Source organism: Vicia villosa, unplaced genomic scaffold (assembly GCF_029867415.1).
Source record: "Vicia villosa cultivar HV-30 ecotype Madison, WI unplaced genomic scaffold, Vvil1.0 ctg.000577F_1_1, whole genome shotgun sequence".
NCBI lineage: Eukaryota > Viridiplantae > Streptophyta > Magnoliopsida > Fabales > Fabaceae > Vicia > Vicia villosa.
In genome coordinates this window covers 316,231-336,949 of record NW_026705263.1, presented here as the reverse complement: position 1 = coordinate 336,949, position 20,719 = coordinate 316,231, and the positions used below count along the sequence as shown (strand labels likewise).

At 32.2% G+C, this 20,719-nt stretch overlaps 1 protein-coding gene across 1 annotated transcript; it reads left to right on the top strand.

Moving 5' to 3' along the window:
• The first annotated feature begins 929 nt into the window (after positions 1-929).
• Positions 930-20,036, top strand: LOC131629526 (ABC transporter B family member 26, chloroplastic-like). Its single transcript, XM_058900309.1, has 18 exons — positions 930-1,394; positions 1,881-2,008; positions 2,411-2,453; positions 3,485-3,529; positions 3,664-3,786; positions 3,872-3,975; positions 4,516-4,570; positions 4,653-4,723; positions 5,575-5,677; positions 10,768-10,978; positions 11,061-11,134; positions 11,293-11,349; positions 11,427-11,501; positions 12,523-12,597; positions 18,354-18,635; positions 18,925-18,986; positions 19,064-19,124; positions 19,314-20,036. The coding sequence occupies exons 1-18, from the start codon at positions 1,029-1,031 to the stop codon at positions 19,389-19,391; spliced, it is 2,013 nt and encodes a 670-aa protein (XP_058756292.1). The 5' UTR covers positions 930-1,028; the 3' UTR covers positions 19,392-20,036.
• The last annotated feature ends 683 nt before the right edge of the window (positions 20,037-20,719 follow it).

Sequence of the window (20,719 nt, the reverse complement as noted above, 5' to 3'; positions counted from 1 at the left end):
AAACTGTGATGGTTTATCCTCCAATATCATGATGTTGATTTGGGGGTTTTGACATGATCTACACAATTTGGATTCGATTGAGTGAAAGCTTTGAAGAACAAGAGGTTCTTGCAAAGGAGTAGTACGAGATGATGAATCAATTAGTAATCTTGGGTGACAACAATTTGCAATTTGGATTCGACCGAGTGAAAGCTTTGAAGAACATTGGTGTCTTGCAAAGGAGTAATGTGAGACGGTGAATCATATTGGTATTGTTGGGTGACTTGATCAAAATCATATCAAGGGAAGAGAATTGCTATGATCAACATCAAACATATGGTTTGTAAGAGTTGGATCACTACATTTCTCTTGTGAACTACTTTTTGCAAAGTAAGATTGATATCTCAATTTCGATTGGAAGGGGGCAGGCGTAGCCATAGCGAAGACGATTGGTGAACTGCCTAAACAAATCCTTGTGTCCTCTCTCTCATTTACTTTTCATAAGCAAATTGTTAAACTTCATTGATTGAGTTATCAATTCGTAGAGATTTATCCTTTGTTTGTTAAAGATGAACCATACCCATAACTCATGATTATGGAACCAATTATTTCAATTTCGATTTTGTTTAGGAGATTCATACCTAATTTCAAACTAGGGTTTGTTAATGAGTAATGATTCAGAGTTTGCAGTGGAGAAGAAGGTGAAAACTCTGAATAGTGATTTTTAATGCTGCCGTTTCACTGCAAACTCTGAATCACTACTAGGGTTTGTTAATGAGTAGTGATTCAGAGTTTGAGATTGATGCCTAATTTCAAACTAGGGTTTGTTAATGCTGCCGCTTGTAGATTTTTAACGACGTGACTCTGTTTGAAAAGGTAAAAGATCAAAGTGATAACTTTAAAAGAAACAAGACCAAAATGGACCCGAAAGAGGCAGGAGACTAAAAAGAATATGTAACCTTGTAAAAACTACAACCTATACATAGTGTCTACTCTAGAGAACAATATCACTTCCACATGGAAGACATAAGTTGGCATGTGCAATAACCATGTCATCCTCCTCCTCCATTTCAAATTCACTCCCTTACCCACACTCCAACATCCACAAATTCCATACCTTCACTTCCAACCACTACAAACCCCAATCCCGTTTTCTCTTCTCCTTCCCCGTATCCAAAATCAACAGCGTCAGGAGCCTTAAAACCCGTTGCGCTTCAGATGATGCTTCTAGTTTCCATGGTGTCGAGTTCATTGTTTCCATTTTACCAGGAGGCGATTGGTGGGCATTACCGAAGCACCGGGAAGACCCCGCAGAACCGGCAGAGGCTAAGCTTGCTCTCCGACGAATGTTGGAGCTAGTTTCCGATGAGCGGTGGGTTGCAGTCGTGGCATTTGGGTCCCTTGTCATTGCTGCTGTGAGTTTTTCAAAATTCAAACAGTCAGAAGTTTAAGATTCAATGTTATTTTCAATCTTTGAAATACATATTTAATTGTCTTGGTTATTGCAATTTAGGAAACGAGCCAATGTTTTTATACACGAATGTATAATTAATAGATGTATAAATGATGTAATTTAAAACCAACAACAATAATGATAATACTGTCAAATGACTCCGCTGAACTTGGTAGGAAGGACCAGGTTCAATCCCCCGCAACTACATCGGGAGGGGCTGAAACCACTTGATGTCAGAACTGACCCCCGAACCGGACTAAACCGGTTTTTATAAACCAAAAAAAATACTGTCAAATGACTCTAAGAATGGCGCTGCAATGATAATTTCAGTGACAGATGTGGCATAATATATGTCTAACACTGTAGCTTCATCATCTCTCTTATGTTCTGTTCAATTGTATTAATATCAACATTTATTGCTTACCATTTTTTATATCTGCTGCTGCAGCTTTCAGAAATCACCATGCCAAGTATTCTGGCAGCATCAATATTTTCGGCACAAAGTGGCAAGACTGCAGCATTCTCTAGGAATGCAATGTTTTTGGTTCTACTATGTTTCACTTCAGGGATATGCAGGTAATTTTATAGAGCTTAATCTCTGTCTAACATAAATTTTAGTCACTTTTGGAAAGCTATATAATGGGATATCCAAGGCACAAAACCAAACCGCACTCTAGACTAAACAAGGATCTTGTCTTAAATAAAGGAGCTTGTCCTTAAGTAACCAGACCCCTTCACAGTGGAAAAGTAGGAGAGGCTAATAATCTCCGGATTCTTAATACACACAAACACAACCCATATGCTAGGTGATAAAACCTTACATAAAATGCCTTATTGTCTGTGTATCAGTTCAACTATTATTCAAACAAGGAATGCTTGCCTCAAAATTAATTTCCTTTTGATGTGGTCTATTTGTCCGTATACATTTAGTATTCAGATTGAGTGGGTGGTTATTTGGTTCTCTCATTTGAATTTCAGTGGTTTGCGAAGTGGCTGCTTCGGAATTTTGAATGTAACCTTGGTGAGTGGTTTTTGATCTCAACTAATTTCAATTAATGTTTTGGATGTGTCAACTTTGTATGCTAGAGTTTTTTATCCCACCTATGACATTGCTTTGTATCATTGTGAATTTTATGCTGGAAGATATAGTCAATGAGTCATCAGAGTTCATCTAAGGTTCTGTCTGTGAGTTTGGAAGGTTGGGCATGGCAGGGCTTTGGGTAAAGGAAGGAGGAAAGAGAAATGGAAGAATGATTGTCCTTCAGTAAATCAACTTGAATAGGGGGCTGTTTTTTTTCTTCATAATATAAAATCTCCCAAAGTGAGGGAATTAAAAAATTGTATTGAAGGAAGGTTGAGATAAATTCTTCAACTCTAATATATGTTATAATACATTTAAAATTAAAAATATATTAATCATAAATATTCATTTATCATTCACGACAAATAGACACTCTTAAAAATGTATAAGATTTCTCTATTGTTTCCTCTACTTCCCTCCCTTAAAAGCCCTTCCCTCCTCTAAACTCTAAACAAAGCCTAGGATGATTTCAGACTAGTCTTTTACCACAAATAGAGGATGTTTTAAGCATTTTTATTATAAGTTTTTTTTTTCTATATTCTATGACTTATATTTCAGTTTTTACTTTTGTTGAAGAGTGTATTCATTGTTTATAACTTGGAGATATTTTATAAGATGACCCTCCTCTAAACTCCAATACTGATTGCTGCTTTTTCTCTCAAGTACTATTATTGGTGTTACTTGAAATTGAATTTCTTGTCAGTATTGCTGCTAAAAATCTGCTAAAACTTCTCCATAAAAATAGATCTTCAATCATTAGTTTCCTAAATAATCTCCTTATTTAGAAACTATGAATACATCTGGAAAGACAGATAAAATCTTTAATCCTTAAATTAAGCGTCATATTGGATTGCATAAGAAAGAAATGACTAAATCAGCACAATAATATCCTAACGGATAGTAATTAGAATTATAATATCAGTGTTATCTAGTTCAGAGCACATCATCCCATTCTCCCTGTCATGTTTCAGGTAAAGCGTCTCCGAGAAAACTTGTATACAGCCATTCTTTTTCAGGTATATGGTTTACAAAACAAAAATATACTGGGCTAGCAAAGATGTTCTTTAGCATTTTTTTCTTTATTTATTTACTTGTATCGCTTCTCTGCTTTTCTTATGGTTACCCTAGGCATGTATAATGTATTATGTAGGACATATCCTATTTTGATAAAGAAAAAGTTGGCACCTTGACAAGCAGGCTTGCAGCAGATTGTCAACAGCTTTCACATGTTATAGGAAACGATCTTCAGTTAATATTACGCAACTCTTTGCAGGTCTCAATATTTTCATATTAATTTTCTGGTTAAATTTTATGGCATTATTTTTCCGTGTATTACCTGTTATTTCTTTGATATCTAGGGAACAGGAGCAATAATTAATTTACTGGTTTTATCTTGGCCTCTAGCATTATCTGCACTCATGATTTGTTCCGTGTTATCTGCAATTTTCCTGGTTTATGGCAGGTAAGCGTTGGTAGCTTTTTTGACTTTATTTTAAGGGGCTCGACAATTTTGCTTTGGGACTGTTTGTTTCTCTCTTTTAGTATTGTCTTCTTGTTAAGAGGATAAGTTGGACTCTATTCTAGCTGTAAACAATGTTTTATTGAACTGGTTTTAAGCCTGAACTCTTTTCTTTCGTTATTTTTATTTGTAGAAAGATGCATCAACGTAACTTGGACTATAGTTATGTTCTTTGAATTTATTCTGATCCATGCCTAATTTATGATGATTTCCTTTGCCTTTGGCTGGCTTCCTAGTTCGTCTTTCTAAATTGTTAGATATTGTATCCTTCTTGTTTTCGTTTGCTTATTGAAATAATATAAATTGAGATAATGCAATGTAGTTATGCCAGTAAATTGCTTACATACACCGAAACACGAACTTGGTGTTTGTCTCAGTTTGAAATTTTCAACTCATTCTAGTTCATGTTTGTTTCAATCTTGCATTCATATAGGATAGTAATAGTATGTTTGTTTCTAAAGAATGTATTTGTTGTTTTAATAGGTATCAAAGAAAAGCAGCAAAGTTAACCCAAGATTTCTCTGCTTGTGCTAATGATGTATACATACTTACTGGTAGATATTGTTTCTAAAATATTGACCATAATCTTATTTTAACAATTATTATATTTTCTATTACAGGTAGCTCAGGAAACACTTTCTTTAATAAGAACTGTTCGAGTGTATGGGACCAAAAACGAAGAATTTGAAAGGTGATTTATTTTGTTTATTCTCTTATTATATATTCTTACTGAAAATCTATATTTTGGCATGTAATGATAACACTTCGTTACTTCCTTGTATTAGTAAAGCTTTTAAGCTTTACTGTTCTCTCCAATTCTGTCCTCAAATTGATACTTTGTGCATCATTTGCAAGCTCATTATACTCCACTATACATTTATAGGATAACAATTGATAAGGATAATTTTCTAATCTTTTATTTATTTACACGTCCAAAAAATATCAAATCAATTGGACTCGACTTGTCTATGCTTATTTTCCGTATTTCCTCTTATGTGTTGAACTATTTTCCTTAATTCTTGTGCTTGAACTTGCCCTTAATATTAGTTCTAGCATAGTAATGAATAGAATTTATTTGCATTGTTCAAACATAGGGTACTTACATTTACAAGCTGGTATGATAGCTCCCGAGCTGTGAGAAATTGCTTTTCCATTTAAACCCTGGCCTCATTTTGCAAATATAAGCTATAAGGTAGCCAACTGAAAACCTAGCTTATGGTAGCTAATAGTTGAGACGTTACATGATTTAAATTTACATTATTTACCTAATTTTCAACCAAAAAAGAAGTCTTATTGAAAAATTATTAAGTTATTTTGGAAGTTTTTCCCATTTTCAAGGCATATTACATAATCTATATACACATATAATTTTTTTGTTTGTTAAATCAAAACTTGCAGATATATGCAATGATGTTAGCAACAATTTTTTTCTGAAATCATCTACCATTCCGAGTGTGATAATAGATTGTTTACATAAGTTGATCATAAATTTTGGCAAATAATTGTGTCAGTGATACTCTTAATTTCTATACATCTAATCAGGTACAACCACTGGCTACAGAAATTAGCATTTATTAGCAGTCGAGACAGCGTGGGTAATGGTTTGTGGAACCTGAGCTTTAACACCCTTTACCGTTCAACTCAGGTTTGTCTGAGTAAATTATTTTCTCACGTTATAAACATTGAAAGGTACATAAAATATATACATCATTCCTATTCTAATTAAATATTCCTAGAATTAAAGAGATTTTCCTAATCATATCAATATGTACATAAATAAGAAATATACTACAAACTCCCTAAATCAATTTCTTTAAATACCGTGAGATTTTCCACTCTCCCTTAAGCTGGTGAATAGGTGTTATCCATTCCCAGTTTGGATAATGTTAGGAGTCTCATAATGTATAACCTGAGTTTCACACTATATAACCTGAAGATAAGTAGAGACAATCATCACCTTACAAGTTGATTTTGTAGGATTGAGTTAAATCTAACCACAATTTTTTACTAGATGATTTTGTAGGATTGAGTTAAATCTAACCACAATTTAAAAAAAAAAGGCTTAATTGCAATTTTGGTCCCCCTATTATCCTTTTTTGGGGTTTTGGTCCCCCTATTTTAAAATCTGAAATTTTAGTCCCTTTATTTTAGTTTTTTTGAACAGTTCACTGTTGAACTGCCAATGACACATCCTCAATGTGAGCGTCATTTCATTTAAAATTTCCTTCGAATTTGCAAGGGGACCAAAATCCTCAAAAAAACTAAAATATAGGACTAAAATTCCAGATTTTAAAATAAGGGGACCAAAACCCAAAAAAATAATAATAGGGGACCAAAATTGCAATTAAGCCAAAAAAAAAATTAGATATGATATTGAGGAGTTATCCAATCATGTCATTACTCCTTTTTGTGAAAAAGAAGGAATAATTCATTACTCTTCTTGTGTGAAAACACCATAAAAATGGAATTGGAGAAAGAAAAAATGGTCATCTTCTTGATTAAAGAGCGTTGTTGTTCTAAAATAATGTTCCAAAGTATCTCGGGGAGAAGCTGTACTTAGAACAACATAGTGAGAAGAGAAATGGTAGGAAATAAATTTGAAAATGAGTCATTGATCGAAGATGGATCTGGACGTGAATTTGAGAATGAAATAGTGGCTGAAAATAAGAGTGGTTGAAAACAGAGCCTAGAAATGAGAAGTTTGGAAAGATAAAGATAATAATACTCTTGAAACTCTTATTCTTCCAAATCTTGACCAAATTCCCATGAGCTCAATTCAAGAAGAGAATTGGTTGAAAATGAATTTGAATATGAGGCATTCTGGCATTGGTCGAAGATGGATCTGGACGTGAATTTGGGGATGAAATAGTGGCTGAAAACAGACTTGAGAATGAAACAGTGGTTGAAAACAGAGCTGGAAATGATAAGTTTTGGAAAGATAAAGTAATACTCTTGAAACTCTTATTCTTCCAAATCTTGACCAAATTCACACATCAGACTATATAAGGCCTGAAAATATGTTTATAAGTGGGGGGTGATCCTCAACTTAGAAGTCATTTTTGTAAGGTTGAGTTAGGTTCAATCACACAATAAGACTTACTCCCTCTGTCCCAAATTATAAGAGGTTTGAAAAAAAAATTGTCCCAAATTATTAGTTATTTTACAATTCCAATGTAATATTTATAATTTTTTTTCCAATATACCCTCGAGTATTTAATTTCTCCTTCCTTGATAATTAAGAGGGACATTACTGTAAATTCATACATATTTTGTCTTTCTCATAAAGTAATAATTAAGTTTCTTAATTCGTGTGAAATACTCAAAAAGTCTTATTATTTGGGTTGGGACAAAGGGTCAATTTCTTTATTTTTGTACCATTTCTAATATCATCAATACCATTGATTCTTAAGCCTTCTATTATATATATTAAAACAGACCCAACATCTTATGCCACATATTTCTAATTTCGTCACATCATTAAAAATTTATGCCACTTTAAATATATTCCTATGTGGCACCTCTAAAAACTCATCTTCATTTTTAAAAAAAATTTACTTCTCTATTAGATGTCATGGGTTCAACCATGGTAGTCAGAATCGTGATCCTGCTCATAGGATCGTCTGATTCTATGATTTTGCTAAGCCTAGTGATTCTGCTGAAGGAAAAAAATAGTATTTTGGTAGGATTGATGGGATTGCCGTCAAAACACGTAGAAACGCTGCGTTTTTGCTCATTTTTTATTTTTGCTATACTCTACCTCCATTTAATTCTCCTCTTAAATTCCAATTAACTCCCATATTAACTTTTGAAATCCTTCCCAATAATACCTCTTAATCCTATTAATTTTTAAAAAAATTTCCAAGTACAACCACCGAACCCTTTCCCAATACAGACTGAACCACCAAATCATTTATTCAATAGTTGTTTCTTTTCATTCTTTTCTCCTCTCTCACTACTTTAAATATAATCACTCAAACTGAGTGACTACATTTTTTATTCATCATACTATATTTCTAAATATTGTAAACAGAACCTGTTGGCCTTTTTATTTTTTCTCCCCGCATATCTCTTTTTTATATGCATATTAATGAATAAATATGCAATTTTATATGCATATTAATGAATAAGTATGCAATATATATAAAATTGGTAGACCGTGTTACGATCCTCCGACCCATTTTTGAAAGGCCCGTGCTGTTCGATGGGCCAGCCCGGCCCGTATTTCAATGTTATATTTTTAATTTTATAAAAAGGATGTAATGGATAAAATGCAACACAACATAAGTAGAGAGTCATCATAAACGTATATAAGTGATGTTTAAAATATTTATTCATAAATATATATGAATACCACAAAATCATCCATGTAAAAGTACAAAGTAACTTAATATTATCACCAATACTTATCAAATTTTCTCCATCTCACAATCATTTCCTTGATCATATCATCTTGAAAATATATTTTGATCCTCTTTAACTTTTCTTTATCACTTAAAACACATTTATGAAATCATATCTTATCTCAATCTTTTTCCTACAAAATTTACCAAAATCTTTTTTTACTGGGCCAGCTCGAAGTCCGCTTGACCCAACCCATAAAAAAATAGGCCCGGTGGGCTGGCCCAAAAAGACAAGGTCGTGTCTGTTTAAGGTATTTTGCGGTCCGGCCAGCGCTAAATTGTTAGGCTTATGGGCCGGTCCGTTGGGTCGAGCCCATTTTGACAGCTCTACCCCTCCCCGATCTAATGTAGGATCTCAATTCTGACTACCTTGAGGTTCAACACCCGGTAACTATAAAAATCTTTTAATTTAACAACTAATTACTAATAAGTTCAATATAAAATAATTAATAACCTTTAAAAAATAGTTTATATATTTTTCTTGCAATCTTTTCATCTATTTTATCATTATTAATATATTGAAAGATAAAATTAATTCTACCTGTTTACTCAATATAGATAAATCATTTAAATCAATATAATACAAGTTTTATTTAGAAAAAACAATACAATTAACTACTTGCAAAAACTTAGTTGCTAGATGAACATATAATAAAGTAAGACAAAAAATAGAGTATCAACCTTAAAAGATTTACATTAAAATTTTACTTTTGAACGACTGAGACTCTATGTAACTAATCATCACCATTAAAATCAAGATCTAAGATAAACATCTCAATTTTTCGAAGAATATAATTTTAATTTTATATTTTATTCCTTAAATCATGAAGTTATATCATAAAATTTTATTAAGATGACGTGAATAACCTTATTGAAATAGACGATTTTTTATCTTTGGTGAATTTCTCCCTCATCTATAAAATGATGAAGATTTAATATTTTTAAAAATTATTGGAGTAAAAAAAATGAAAAGAAAATTTAAAACAAAATTATTGAAAATTTTAACTATGATGATTTGCTGCATAGAGTTTGAGTCGCTCGAATCTAATATTTCTCTCATTTATAAAATGATGAAGATTTAACATTTTTAAAAATATTAAAAAAATATTGAAAAAAAAATTAATATAAAACAAAAGTATTAAAACTTTTTTTCATTTATTTGTCATTTTAAAATTTAAATATCAACATCTTACTTATCATTTCTATATTTCAAACATATTTTTTTTCGTTAAAAATTGTTCTCTCTTTTTTATTCTCTTCATCTTATTGTCTCAATTACAATTTTTACTATACTAAATAAAATTAAAATATACATATATTCTAATATTACTTAAAAAAATTCATCAATGTGCGCGCATCGTGTCAGTCTAGTTCTATCTTATTTCCATGGATTTTCTGTTTCGTAATAAGTACATTTGAAACTAACGGAAAGAGATAAGGGCTTAAATGCTAATTAGTAGTGTTTTTATTACTTTAAAAGAACTTGTAATCTATCATAATTTAAAGGTTTGTGCATCAAGATTAGTTCAAGTTTGTGTTATTGGTTATCATTATTAGGCCAGTTGTCCTATTTTTGGTTCTTTCGTAAGTCTTCTACAATTTAATAATTAATTTTGTAAATTTGAATTATTATCAAATTAAAAATCTTACAAGGTATTACCATCAGATCAGAGTCCAGATAATCCACAGGAATAAAATGAATTAGTTTTTCAAGTTTGGTTTCTATCTTGGATATATTTAAGTTTTGAAGAACTGACATGTGGTTTTTAATTTTTTAATGCTTTGGCCAATTGTCAAAAATGCTACTCCCTCCGTTCCTTTTTAAGTGTCGTTTTAGCAGAAAGCTCTTCAACCAAGATAGTGGAATATTAGAGTTACTTTTTCTATTATACCCTTATTTATTTTTCTCTTTCCAAATAAATTCAATCATACACTCTCTTTTTCCAATAACTAATTGAAAAATTTGAGGTGGAGTTATTGAGAAAATAAGGGTATAAATGACAAATTATAACATTAAATTATAAAACGACACTTAAATAGGAACAAAAAAATTCTTCTAAAACGACACTTAAAAAGGAACGGAGGGAGTACTAGATATACTAACTATATCCCTAAACATAGGACCATTGAATTCCAAGTTTAGCCTTTATAGTATTTATTGCTTGCTTATTGGTTACCAGAAAAGATGTAAAATAATTAAAGTTGTTTTTGGTAAAGAACTAATGCAATTAAAATCTTTACAAAAATAGATAAAGAAATTTCTCTAGAAGGTTTTATATTTAGGGACGAAGTTAGTAGTTATTTAATTGTTTTTTTATTAAATTGCAACTTGCAGATATTTGCAGTTCTTTTAGGAGGAATGTCTGCTCTCAGCTGTTGTGTAACTGTTGAGCAACTTACAAAGTATGTATTATACTGTGAGTGGTTGATTTTTGCCACTTGGAGGGTGACAAACAGTTTATCATCATTAATGCAGTCCATTGGAGCATCTGAACAAATTTTCGAAATGATGAACCGATTGCCCTGTGACCAATTCTTGGTCCAAGGCAAGTAATTATAAGAGTTCCTTGCTCTTGTATAAGATATCGAATTATATATTGCTTTAATTGTGCTTCCCACTTTTAACAGGAATTAAGTTGCAGAGGCTAATGGGCCATATTCAGTTTGTTGATGTATCATTTCATTATCCTGCAAGGAGTATAGTATGTATTTTCGTTCTATCAAGTGTTTTTCACTAAGCACATTTTTAAGTTACTCATTTCTGCTCAAAGTTAAAACGCATATGCCTGTATGTTGCACTGAATTAAAACGTGTATGCCTGTATGTTGCACTCATTTCATCTTTCCTGACTTTTGAACAGATGCCTGTTCTAGAACACTTAAACTTCTCTGTAAAAGCAAATGAAGTCATTGCCATTGTAAGATTTGTTCCTTTTACTATACCATTGATGTTGGTGATTCCCAAAGACTAACTCGATATTTCTACTTTGCCAAGGTTGGTCTGAGTGGCAGTGGAAAGAGCACGTTAATCAACCTTTTACTTCGCCTGTACGAGCCTTGTAGTGGTCAGGTAAATTATTTATATCTTTCAATCCTGGTAAATTGAAGTCATGATCTCGGTTAGTTATTGATCCCGAAGTTGAAACCCTCTTATTTTTAATATTCCCCATCATTGAGATGATGACTAATAGTCTACTCTAGGTTGTTAATCTTAGATAGCGACGCGGCGGGATGACCGTTGCTGTGAAGACTAAAAAAACAATGTGCATAGTAAACATAAATTCCAACAACATGCATAAGTATTAAAAAATAACAATTCCAGCAACATATATAGTAAAGTTTTAATAGTAAACATAAATAACAACAACATATGGATCTCATCAAAATGAGTTCCCATCCAGCAAAATCAAATTATAAAAGTATTCAAAATCACATACAGTTGTTTTCTTGCTATGGTCTTTATAAGAATTCCAGTGCCAACTAATGTCAAGGTTGTCACCAATAGGGATTAAAATGACCTTTGTTGCTAGCGGTGAGGGGCTGTGCCGTCATGCTAAGTTGCTATAGCTGTGCTATGGTGCGTTATTGACAACCTAGAATCCACTACTGCCTAAACATGACACATCTTCTAGTTCACTATTATGACATTGTTTTCACAGAAATAGATGGTTGAATTTGAATGTCCCGTATTTTACTAGTTTGAAGTTTTGTTCGATCTATGTACTTTATGTGTGATACTATATACTTATGTGTGATTTGGCCCATAGTTCACTGTTTTATTGTTTTAATGTTATTAGAAAAGCAGAATGAAAACAAAACTCGGTGAAGATGATAAATCCTCCCAAAAGGTTGATGGTGATACAAATGAAAAGTGGATATATAATACAATTATGCTATTCAATGTTTTTGTTCTTGATACAACTATGAGTAAAATAGCAAAGAGACGACACCACTATCTAAGAGCTCGTATGTTTATATTCAGCTATGAGTAAAATAGCAAAGAGACGACACTGCTATCTCGGAGCTTGTATGTTTATATACATCATTATTCATGGTTATAATATCTTAAGTCTGTAGGATTATTTTCACAGGTATGTATTGATGGTTTCCCTCTCAAGGAGTTGGATATTAGATGGCTGAGGCAGAACATTGGATATGTTGCGCAGGTTAAGTTACTGAAACAATATTTTATAAATACTGTACTATATTGGATTTTAAACCGTACTACCACCCCCATGAAAAAAAATTCTGGAAATGCCACCCCCTAAAATTTAACTCCCAAAATGCCACCTTTTTGCACTTTTTTAGAATTTTTCAGAGTTGGCAGGTGGTGACCGCCGTTTGAAAATGAGGGCAGCCTTCATAAGGCCGCCGTTTCAAACGGAGGGGACCATATATATATATATATATATATATATATATATATATATATATATATATATATATATATATATATATATATATATATATATATATATATATATATATATATATATATATATATATATATACACATTCGTTTTTTTGTATTTTTTAGATTTTTAAATGTTTTTTAAATATTTATTATTTTAAGTAATTATTAAATAATTATAATTAAATTATTTAAATTATTAAAAAATTAAAAAATAAATTTTGTAAATAAAAATTAATTAATTTAATACATAAAGTTATTTTATTAATTTTATATTTAATAACAATATAATTATAATACATAAAATTATCTTATTAATAACAATATAATAACAATAACAATATAATTATAATTTAAAAGTAAAAAAATATTTCATTAATTTTTATTTAACAATATTACACCATGATAATGCGATAGTTGGTTGTATATGTTGGACGAGGAGGGTTGTGTGAATGGTTGAGTTTGTTCTTGGTTAAATGTGTTGTGACTTGGTGGGTTGGTGAATGTTTGTGGTTGGGTAGGTGACATTTGGGATGAGGAAGGTTGAGTGCGTGGATCAATAAGCCATTGATTTCCAGAAGCGTACATATACGGTAATGATCTATACCAAGTCATATAGTCGTGAGTTGGCATAGACTGTGAGTCAACCATAGGTCCAGTCAGGCAATATCTGGCCACATTTCTCCATTTTTGTTGCTCTATGCGGTACAATTGAGTATACGGTGTTTTCCATGATTCTTTCATCGTCGTCTCATGATTGAATTTTATCAGGCATTAGGGATAAGTCAATTAAGAGCAGATTAAAAATTCTAGTGTATGTTGATAAATGTCCCACAGTTGAATTTTCATCTACCGGATTATTAGCTAATAGTGATTTAAGTCAAGAGATTAGAATCATTCGGCCTTTTAAAGCTGTACGTGGTGGTTGAAAGCCCAAAAATTCTTCCCACATGTCCAAGTCTACTTCGGTAGGACCGGTTACAGCCTTACCATTGACACGTAGACCCAATAACATACTTACATCTTCCAACGTTATGGTACACTCACCAGTTGAAAAATGAAATGTATGTGATTCGGGCCTCCATCTTTCGAGTAAGGTCATTATGAAACTTGTGTCTGTATGGATATGTGGTATCCTTGCTACGCTTGCAAAATCGGATCTCTCCATGTAAGGTAGAATAACAGCAGGAGAATGTAATTTTTTATGGGTCCTTGTTTTAAAATGTCTCAGCAAGCTATAATAAAATTTATATAAATATAAACATAAATGTAATTTAAATATCAACATAAATATAAATATAAATATAAATATAAATATAAATATAAAAATAAATATAAATATATTTAAACAAGTAGTGCAGCATGTTCGGGTGTTCCCCTATGTTTATCACCAAACCAGAAGAAATACATTTTATATGGAGAATGAACTAATTAGAGAGTATAAATTTCAAGGAAGGAGATAAGTGATGAGAGTGAGATGATGAAAATGAAGTATGAACTACCTATTTATAGAAGAAATTAGTAGGTTGTTGTGAAGTTATAATATTTAATAGTATGGTTACATATTTATTGCAGTTGGTTGGATGCATTAATTAGGATTTTACACAATGATAAAATTTCTTCAACTGTTCTAAGTAAAGTGGAGTGTATGTTTGCAATTGCTCAGTATCACATCAAACACTCTCTTGATTATGATGTTTATAAGTCTAATTCTAAAAGATATAAGTGTTCCAATGAGGATTGCACGTTCAGATGTAGAGGTTCTTTGGGGGAAAAAGTGGTACGTGGATGATTACCAAGGTAAGTGGACCGCACACATGCACTTCGGTTGCAATTACTCAGGACCATCGGAAACTAGACTCAAACATCATCAGTGATAGCATCAAACGTCTCATTCAAGAGGATCCCGTTGAAGGTTAAACACATTATTGCTCATATTTGTAAGAAATTCAACTACACGATTTCTTACAAAAAAGCATGTATTGCGAAGAACAAGGCAATAACATCTATCTATGGTAATTGGGAGACTTCCTACAACGACTTTCCACAGTGGTTATTGGTCATGAAACATTATTTGTCAGATGTTGTAATAGATCTAGAGACACTACCGACATTATCCGATGACGCGACACAAATTGATGGTTGTAGAATTTTCCATCGTCTATTTTGGGCCTTCCAGCCATGTATCAAGGGTTTCGCTTACTGCAAACCCGTTGTTTAGATTGATGGGACATGGTTGTACGGTAATTACAAGGGAACCTTATTACTAGCTGTTGCTTTGGTTGAGGATGAGACGGATGATGCATGGAGTTTTTTCTAAGGAATCTAAGAATGCATGTTGATGTTACGCCGCAACCCAACATCTGTCTAATATCAGACAGACATGTGTCCATAAAAAGCGCATATGATAACCCAGAAAATGGCTGGCAATACCCACCGTCTACCCATGTCTATTGCATTAGACATATAGCCCAGAACTTCATGCGAGAGATAAGAGTCAGAGCTTCGCAAAAAAGTCCTTAACATGGGTAATTCTATACATCCAAGGGTTTATTTTTACTTGATAATGTTTAAAAATATTGGAAATATTAGGTAATTCTATACATCCAAGGGTTAAGATGGCATTTCCAGAATTTTTTTCATGGGGGTTGTAGTACGGTCAAAAATCCTATTATATTCATTTTTTGAAAAAAAATTTAAACAACATTATCAAGTAAAAATAAACCCTTGGATGTATAGAATTACACATGTTAACGACTTTTTTGCGAAGTTCTTTGTCTCTTATCTCTCGCATTAAGTTCTGGGCTATATGTCTAATGCAATAGACATGGGTAGACGGTGGGTATTGCCAACCATTTTCTGGGTTATCATATGCGCTTTTTATGGACACATGTCAGTCTGATATTAGACAGATGTTGAGTTGCGGCGTAACATGCATTCTTAGATTCCTTAGAAAAAAACTACATGCATCACCCGTTTCACCCTCAACCAATGCAAAAGATATTGGAAAGATGTTCCTGTTTCCATCTTGTGCAACCGCTAGTAACAAGGTTCCCTTGTATTTACCGTACAGTCACGTCCCATCAACCTAAACAACGGATTTGCAGTAAGCGAAACCCTTGATACATGGCTAGAAGGTCCAAAATAGACGATGGAAAATTCTACAACCATCAATTTATATCATGTCATCTGATAATGCCGGTAGTGTCTTTAGATCTATTACAAAACCTGGCAAATAATGTTTCATGACCAATAACCACTATGGAATGTCATTGTAGGAAGTCTCCCAATTACCATAGGTAGATGCTATTGCCTTGTTCTTCGCAATTCATGTTTTTTTTGGTAAGAAATCGTGTAGTTGAATTTCTTACAAATATGAGCAATAATGTGTTTAACCTTCAACGAGGCATCCTCTTGAATGAGACGTTTGATGCTGTCAATGATGATGTTTGAGTCTAGTTTACGATGGTCCTGAGTAATTGCAACCGAAGTGCATGTGTGCGGTCCACTTACCTTGGAAATCATCCACGTACCATTTTTCCCCCCAAAGAACCTCTACATCTGAACGTGCAATCCTCGTTGGAACATTTGACTATATATCTTTTAGAATCAGACTTATAAACATCATAATCAAGAGAGTGTTTGATGTGATATTGAGCAATAGCAAACACACACTCCACTTTACTCGAGAACAGTTAAAGAAATTTTATCATTGTGTAAAAATCCTAATAAATGCATCCAACCAACTGCAATAAATATGTAACCATACTATTAAATATTATAACTTCACAACAACCTACCAATTTCTACAATTTCTTCTATAAATAGGTAGTTGATACTTCATTTTCATCATCTCACTCATCACTCTCATCACTTATCTCCTTCCTTGAAATTCATACTCTCTAGTTAGTTCATTCTCCATATAAAATGTCTTTCTTCTGGTTTGGTGATAAACATAAGGGAACAGCCGAACATGCTGCGGTACTTGTTTAAATATATTTATATTTATGTTTATATTAATGTTTATGTTTATATTTATATTTATGTTTATATTTATACTTATATTGATATTTAAATTACATTTATGTTTATATTTATATTTATATAAATTTTATTATAGCTTGGTGAAACATTTTAGAACAAGGACCCATAAAAAATTACATCCTCGCTGCTGTTATTCTACCTTACATGAGAGATCCAATTTTGCAAGCGTAGCAAGGATATCACATATCCATACAGACACAAGTTTCATAATGGCTTTACTCGAAAGATGGAGGCCCGAATCACATACATTTCATTTTTCAACTGGTGAGTGTACCATAACGTTGGAAGATGTAAGTATGTTATTGGGTCTACGTGTCAATGGTAAGGCTGTAACCGGTCCTACCGAAGTAGACTTGGACATGTGGGAAGAATTTTTGGGCTTTCAACCACCACGTACAGCTTTAAAAGGCCGAATGATTCTAATCTCTTGGCTTAAATCACTATTAGCTAATAATCCGGTAGATGAAAATTCAACTGTGGGACATTTATCAACATACACTAGAATTTTTAATCTGCTCTTAATTGACTTATCCCTAATGCCTGATAAAATTCAATCATGAGACGACGATGAAAGAATCATGGAAAACACCGTATACTCAATTGTACCGCATAGAGCAACAAAAATGGAGAAATGTGGCCAGATATTGCCTGACTGGACCTATGGTTGACTCACAGTCTATGCCAACTCACGACTATATGACTTGGTATAGATCATTACCGTATATGTACGCTTCTGGAAATCAATGGCTTATTGATCCACGCACTCAACCTTCCTCATCCCAAATGTCACCTACCTAACCACAAACATTCACCAACCCACCAAGTCACAACACATTTAACCAAGAACAAACTCAACCATTCGCACAACCCTCCTCGTCCAACCTATACGACCAACCATCGCATTATCATGGTGTAATATTGTTAAATAAAAATTAATAAAATAATTTTTTACTTTTAAATTATAATTATATTGTTATTAATAAGATAATTTTATGTATTGTTATTAAATATAAAATTAATAAAATAATTTTATGTATTTGATAAATTAATTTTTATTTACAAAATTTGTTTTTTAACTTTTTAATAATTTAAATAATTATTTAATAATTACTTAAAATAACAAATATTTAAAAAACATTAAAAAATCTAAAAAATACAAAAAACGGATTATATATATATATATATATATATATATATATATATATATATATATATATATATATATATATTTATATATATATATTTATATATATTCCCCTCCGTTTGAAACGGTGACCATATGAAGGCCAATACATGCCCTCCGTTTCAAACGGCGGCCACCCCTGCCAACTCTGAAAAATTCTAAAAAAGTGCAAAAAGGATGGCATATTAGGACTTAAATTTTGGAGTGGTATTTCCATAATATTTTTCAAGGGGTGGTCAAAAATTCTATTATATTCATTTTCTGAATTTTGTTTTTTCAAATAGGAACCGCATATCTTTCATATGGACATAAAGTCGAACATAGAGTATGGTTGCCCTAATAACTTAAATGTAGAAGATATTATAAAGGCAGCAAAACTGGCTTATGCCCATGACTTTATTTCCTCTCTTCCTAATGGCTACGACACCGTTGTTGATGGCAATGCACTTAGTGGTGGACAAAAGCAGCGAATTGCCATTGCCAGGTCCATTATCAGAGACCCAGTTATTATGATTCTGGACGAACCAACCAGTGCCTTGGATTCTGAAAGTGAGCATTATATCAAGGTATATCTGTCAAATTTTAACCAAATTTTAATATGTAGTCCCCATCCGTAATTGCAGCCACAATATAACGGTTTGGGGTCTTTGCAACTGCAAATGCAATTGCATCAGTCATAGTTAGTTGCCTCTTACCATAATTGATGCAAAGTTTTGCATCATAATTACAACCACAATTTAAAACCATGGTTCTGCCTTTTCAAAATTATAATTTCCAACTTTGTGTTCAATGTATTTTGCTTATCCAAATAAAACTTTGACATGCACTTGTTTATGTGTTGTGTACTTATTTTAGGAGGTGTTGTATACATTGAGAAATGAAAATAAATCAAGAACCATCATTATCATAGCACATAGGTAAATTCTTAAATACCTCCCTTTGTTTCAGTTTACTTATAATAAGAAAAGTATCATTGAAAGTACCATCATTACAGGCTTTCTACTGTAAAAGCGGCTGACCGAATCATTGTTATGGATAATGGTCGAATTATTGAGGTGATTTCCGGTTGAACTTAACTATTTTATCATAATACTTAATCCCCAAAAATGTGTTTCCTGTGGTTTAGACATGACACAGTTGTGCAATTATATGTTAGTTGCAAATTTTTTTTGACACTACTCATTCAGTTTGTTTGTTTTTTAACAGAAGAAAAATGCATAAACAATGTGATTTTTGTTTTGCAGATGGGTAACCATGAAGAGCTTCTGGTCAAAGATGGGCTCTATGCCAAGTTAAACAAAATTCAAGCTGATGTATTTTAATTTGATTCAATTTGTTTTGGCAAGGGCAAGAAATTAACTTGTTAAGAATTCTCTATTGCTTATTACAATAGTTATTATTGATATCATGGTTGATGTTTGAATTGAATGACAGTAACAATTTAACATTTAAAAATTTGAGTAGGATTAAAATTCTAGACATTTTGCAATAGCAAGAAAAAAAAAATCCGTTTTTTGCCAAAACTTATTTATTTAAGGTGGGAAACTAGAGATTTTCCATGGACCTCCTATTTCATTTATGAAACTGAAAAAACTGTAGAGAGAAGATTTGATGAGAAAATTAAGCAATAGATAGGAAGATGCATACTGCAAGTTTATCATGAGCATGAAACTGGGAAATCCAATTAAAGGATTTGTTGTGTTAAGCATTGTAGCACTCCAGAACCATCTTTATATAAATGAATTGCATTGTACCTGAGTAACATGCTTCTCGTGTGACCTAACTTATAGATGAATCCACTATTTTAATCATAGAAGCTTCTATAACTTGAATTTTTGTAGCTTGAGCATATTGATTAAAATAAGCAAATTTCTTTGTTATCCTAGCACTTTTTGATTCTCTAAATAATATAATATAAGTTTATATTCCAATTCCAAACATTCATTATGTATAGATAATAACATACAAACATTATTTAATCCATTAGATTTGGATTTGACAATTTCTCTTTTACACCCTTATACAATGGGCACACCTATGAATATTGAAGGGCAAGTTTTTGGATTCTAAGAGTATTTAAAATTTTTGTCCCATTTGACTTCAAAGCAACCTGTAGAATTGGGGTCTAAAACCTTTTAAAATTTCAAACGTTGGTTCGAATATAAGGAGTTCTTTCGTGGAGTGAAATTGGTTTAAATTACCATTGGAGTGAAATTGGTTTAAATTGCTTAGATATTGCTTAAATACAATATGACAATTGGTCCCATATAAAATAGCTCAAGCAACCAAAAATAAGTTCTCCCATTGGAGATGCTCTTAGAAATTTGAATACAGAAGTGTTTGGGGTGGTTGATTTTGAGGTTAATAATGTTGTTAGTAACCTCAATTCTTTGGATGCTTTAGTGGCTAATATGGAAGGGGGATTTGAGGAGGTGTTGGAGAATAAACTTAGAGCATCTCCAATAACATGTTCTTATTGAAGAATAAACTTAGAGCATCTTCGATGGAGGTTACTTAATGTACACTAGGATTCATAAGTTCCGGAACTTAACATTTTTGTCATCGGAGTAGATACTTGTGGCGTTTCCGTTACTTAAATATTTGTGTAAGTTATATCATGAAGCAATCCAAAAAGTAAGTTGCTTAGCAT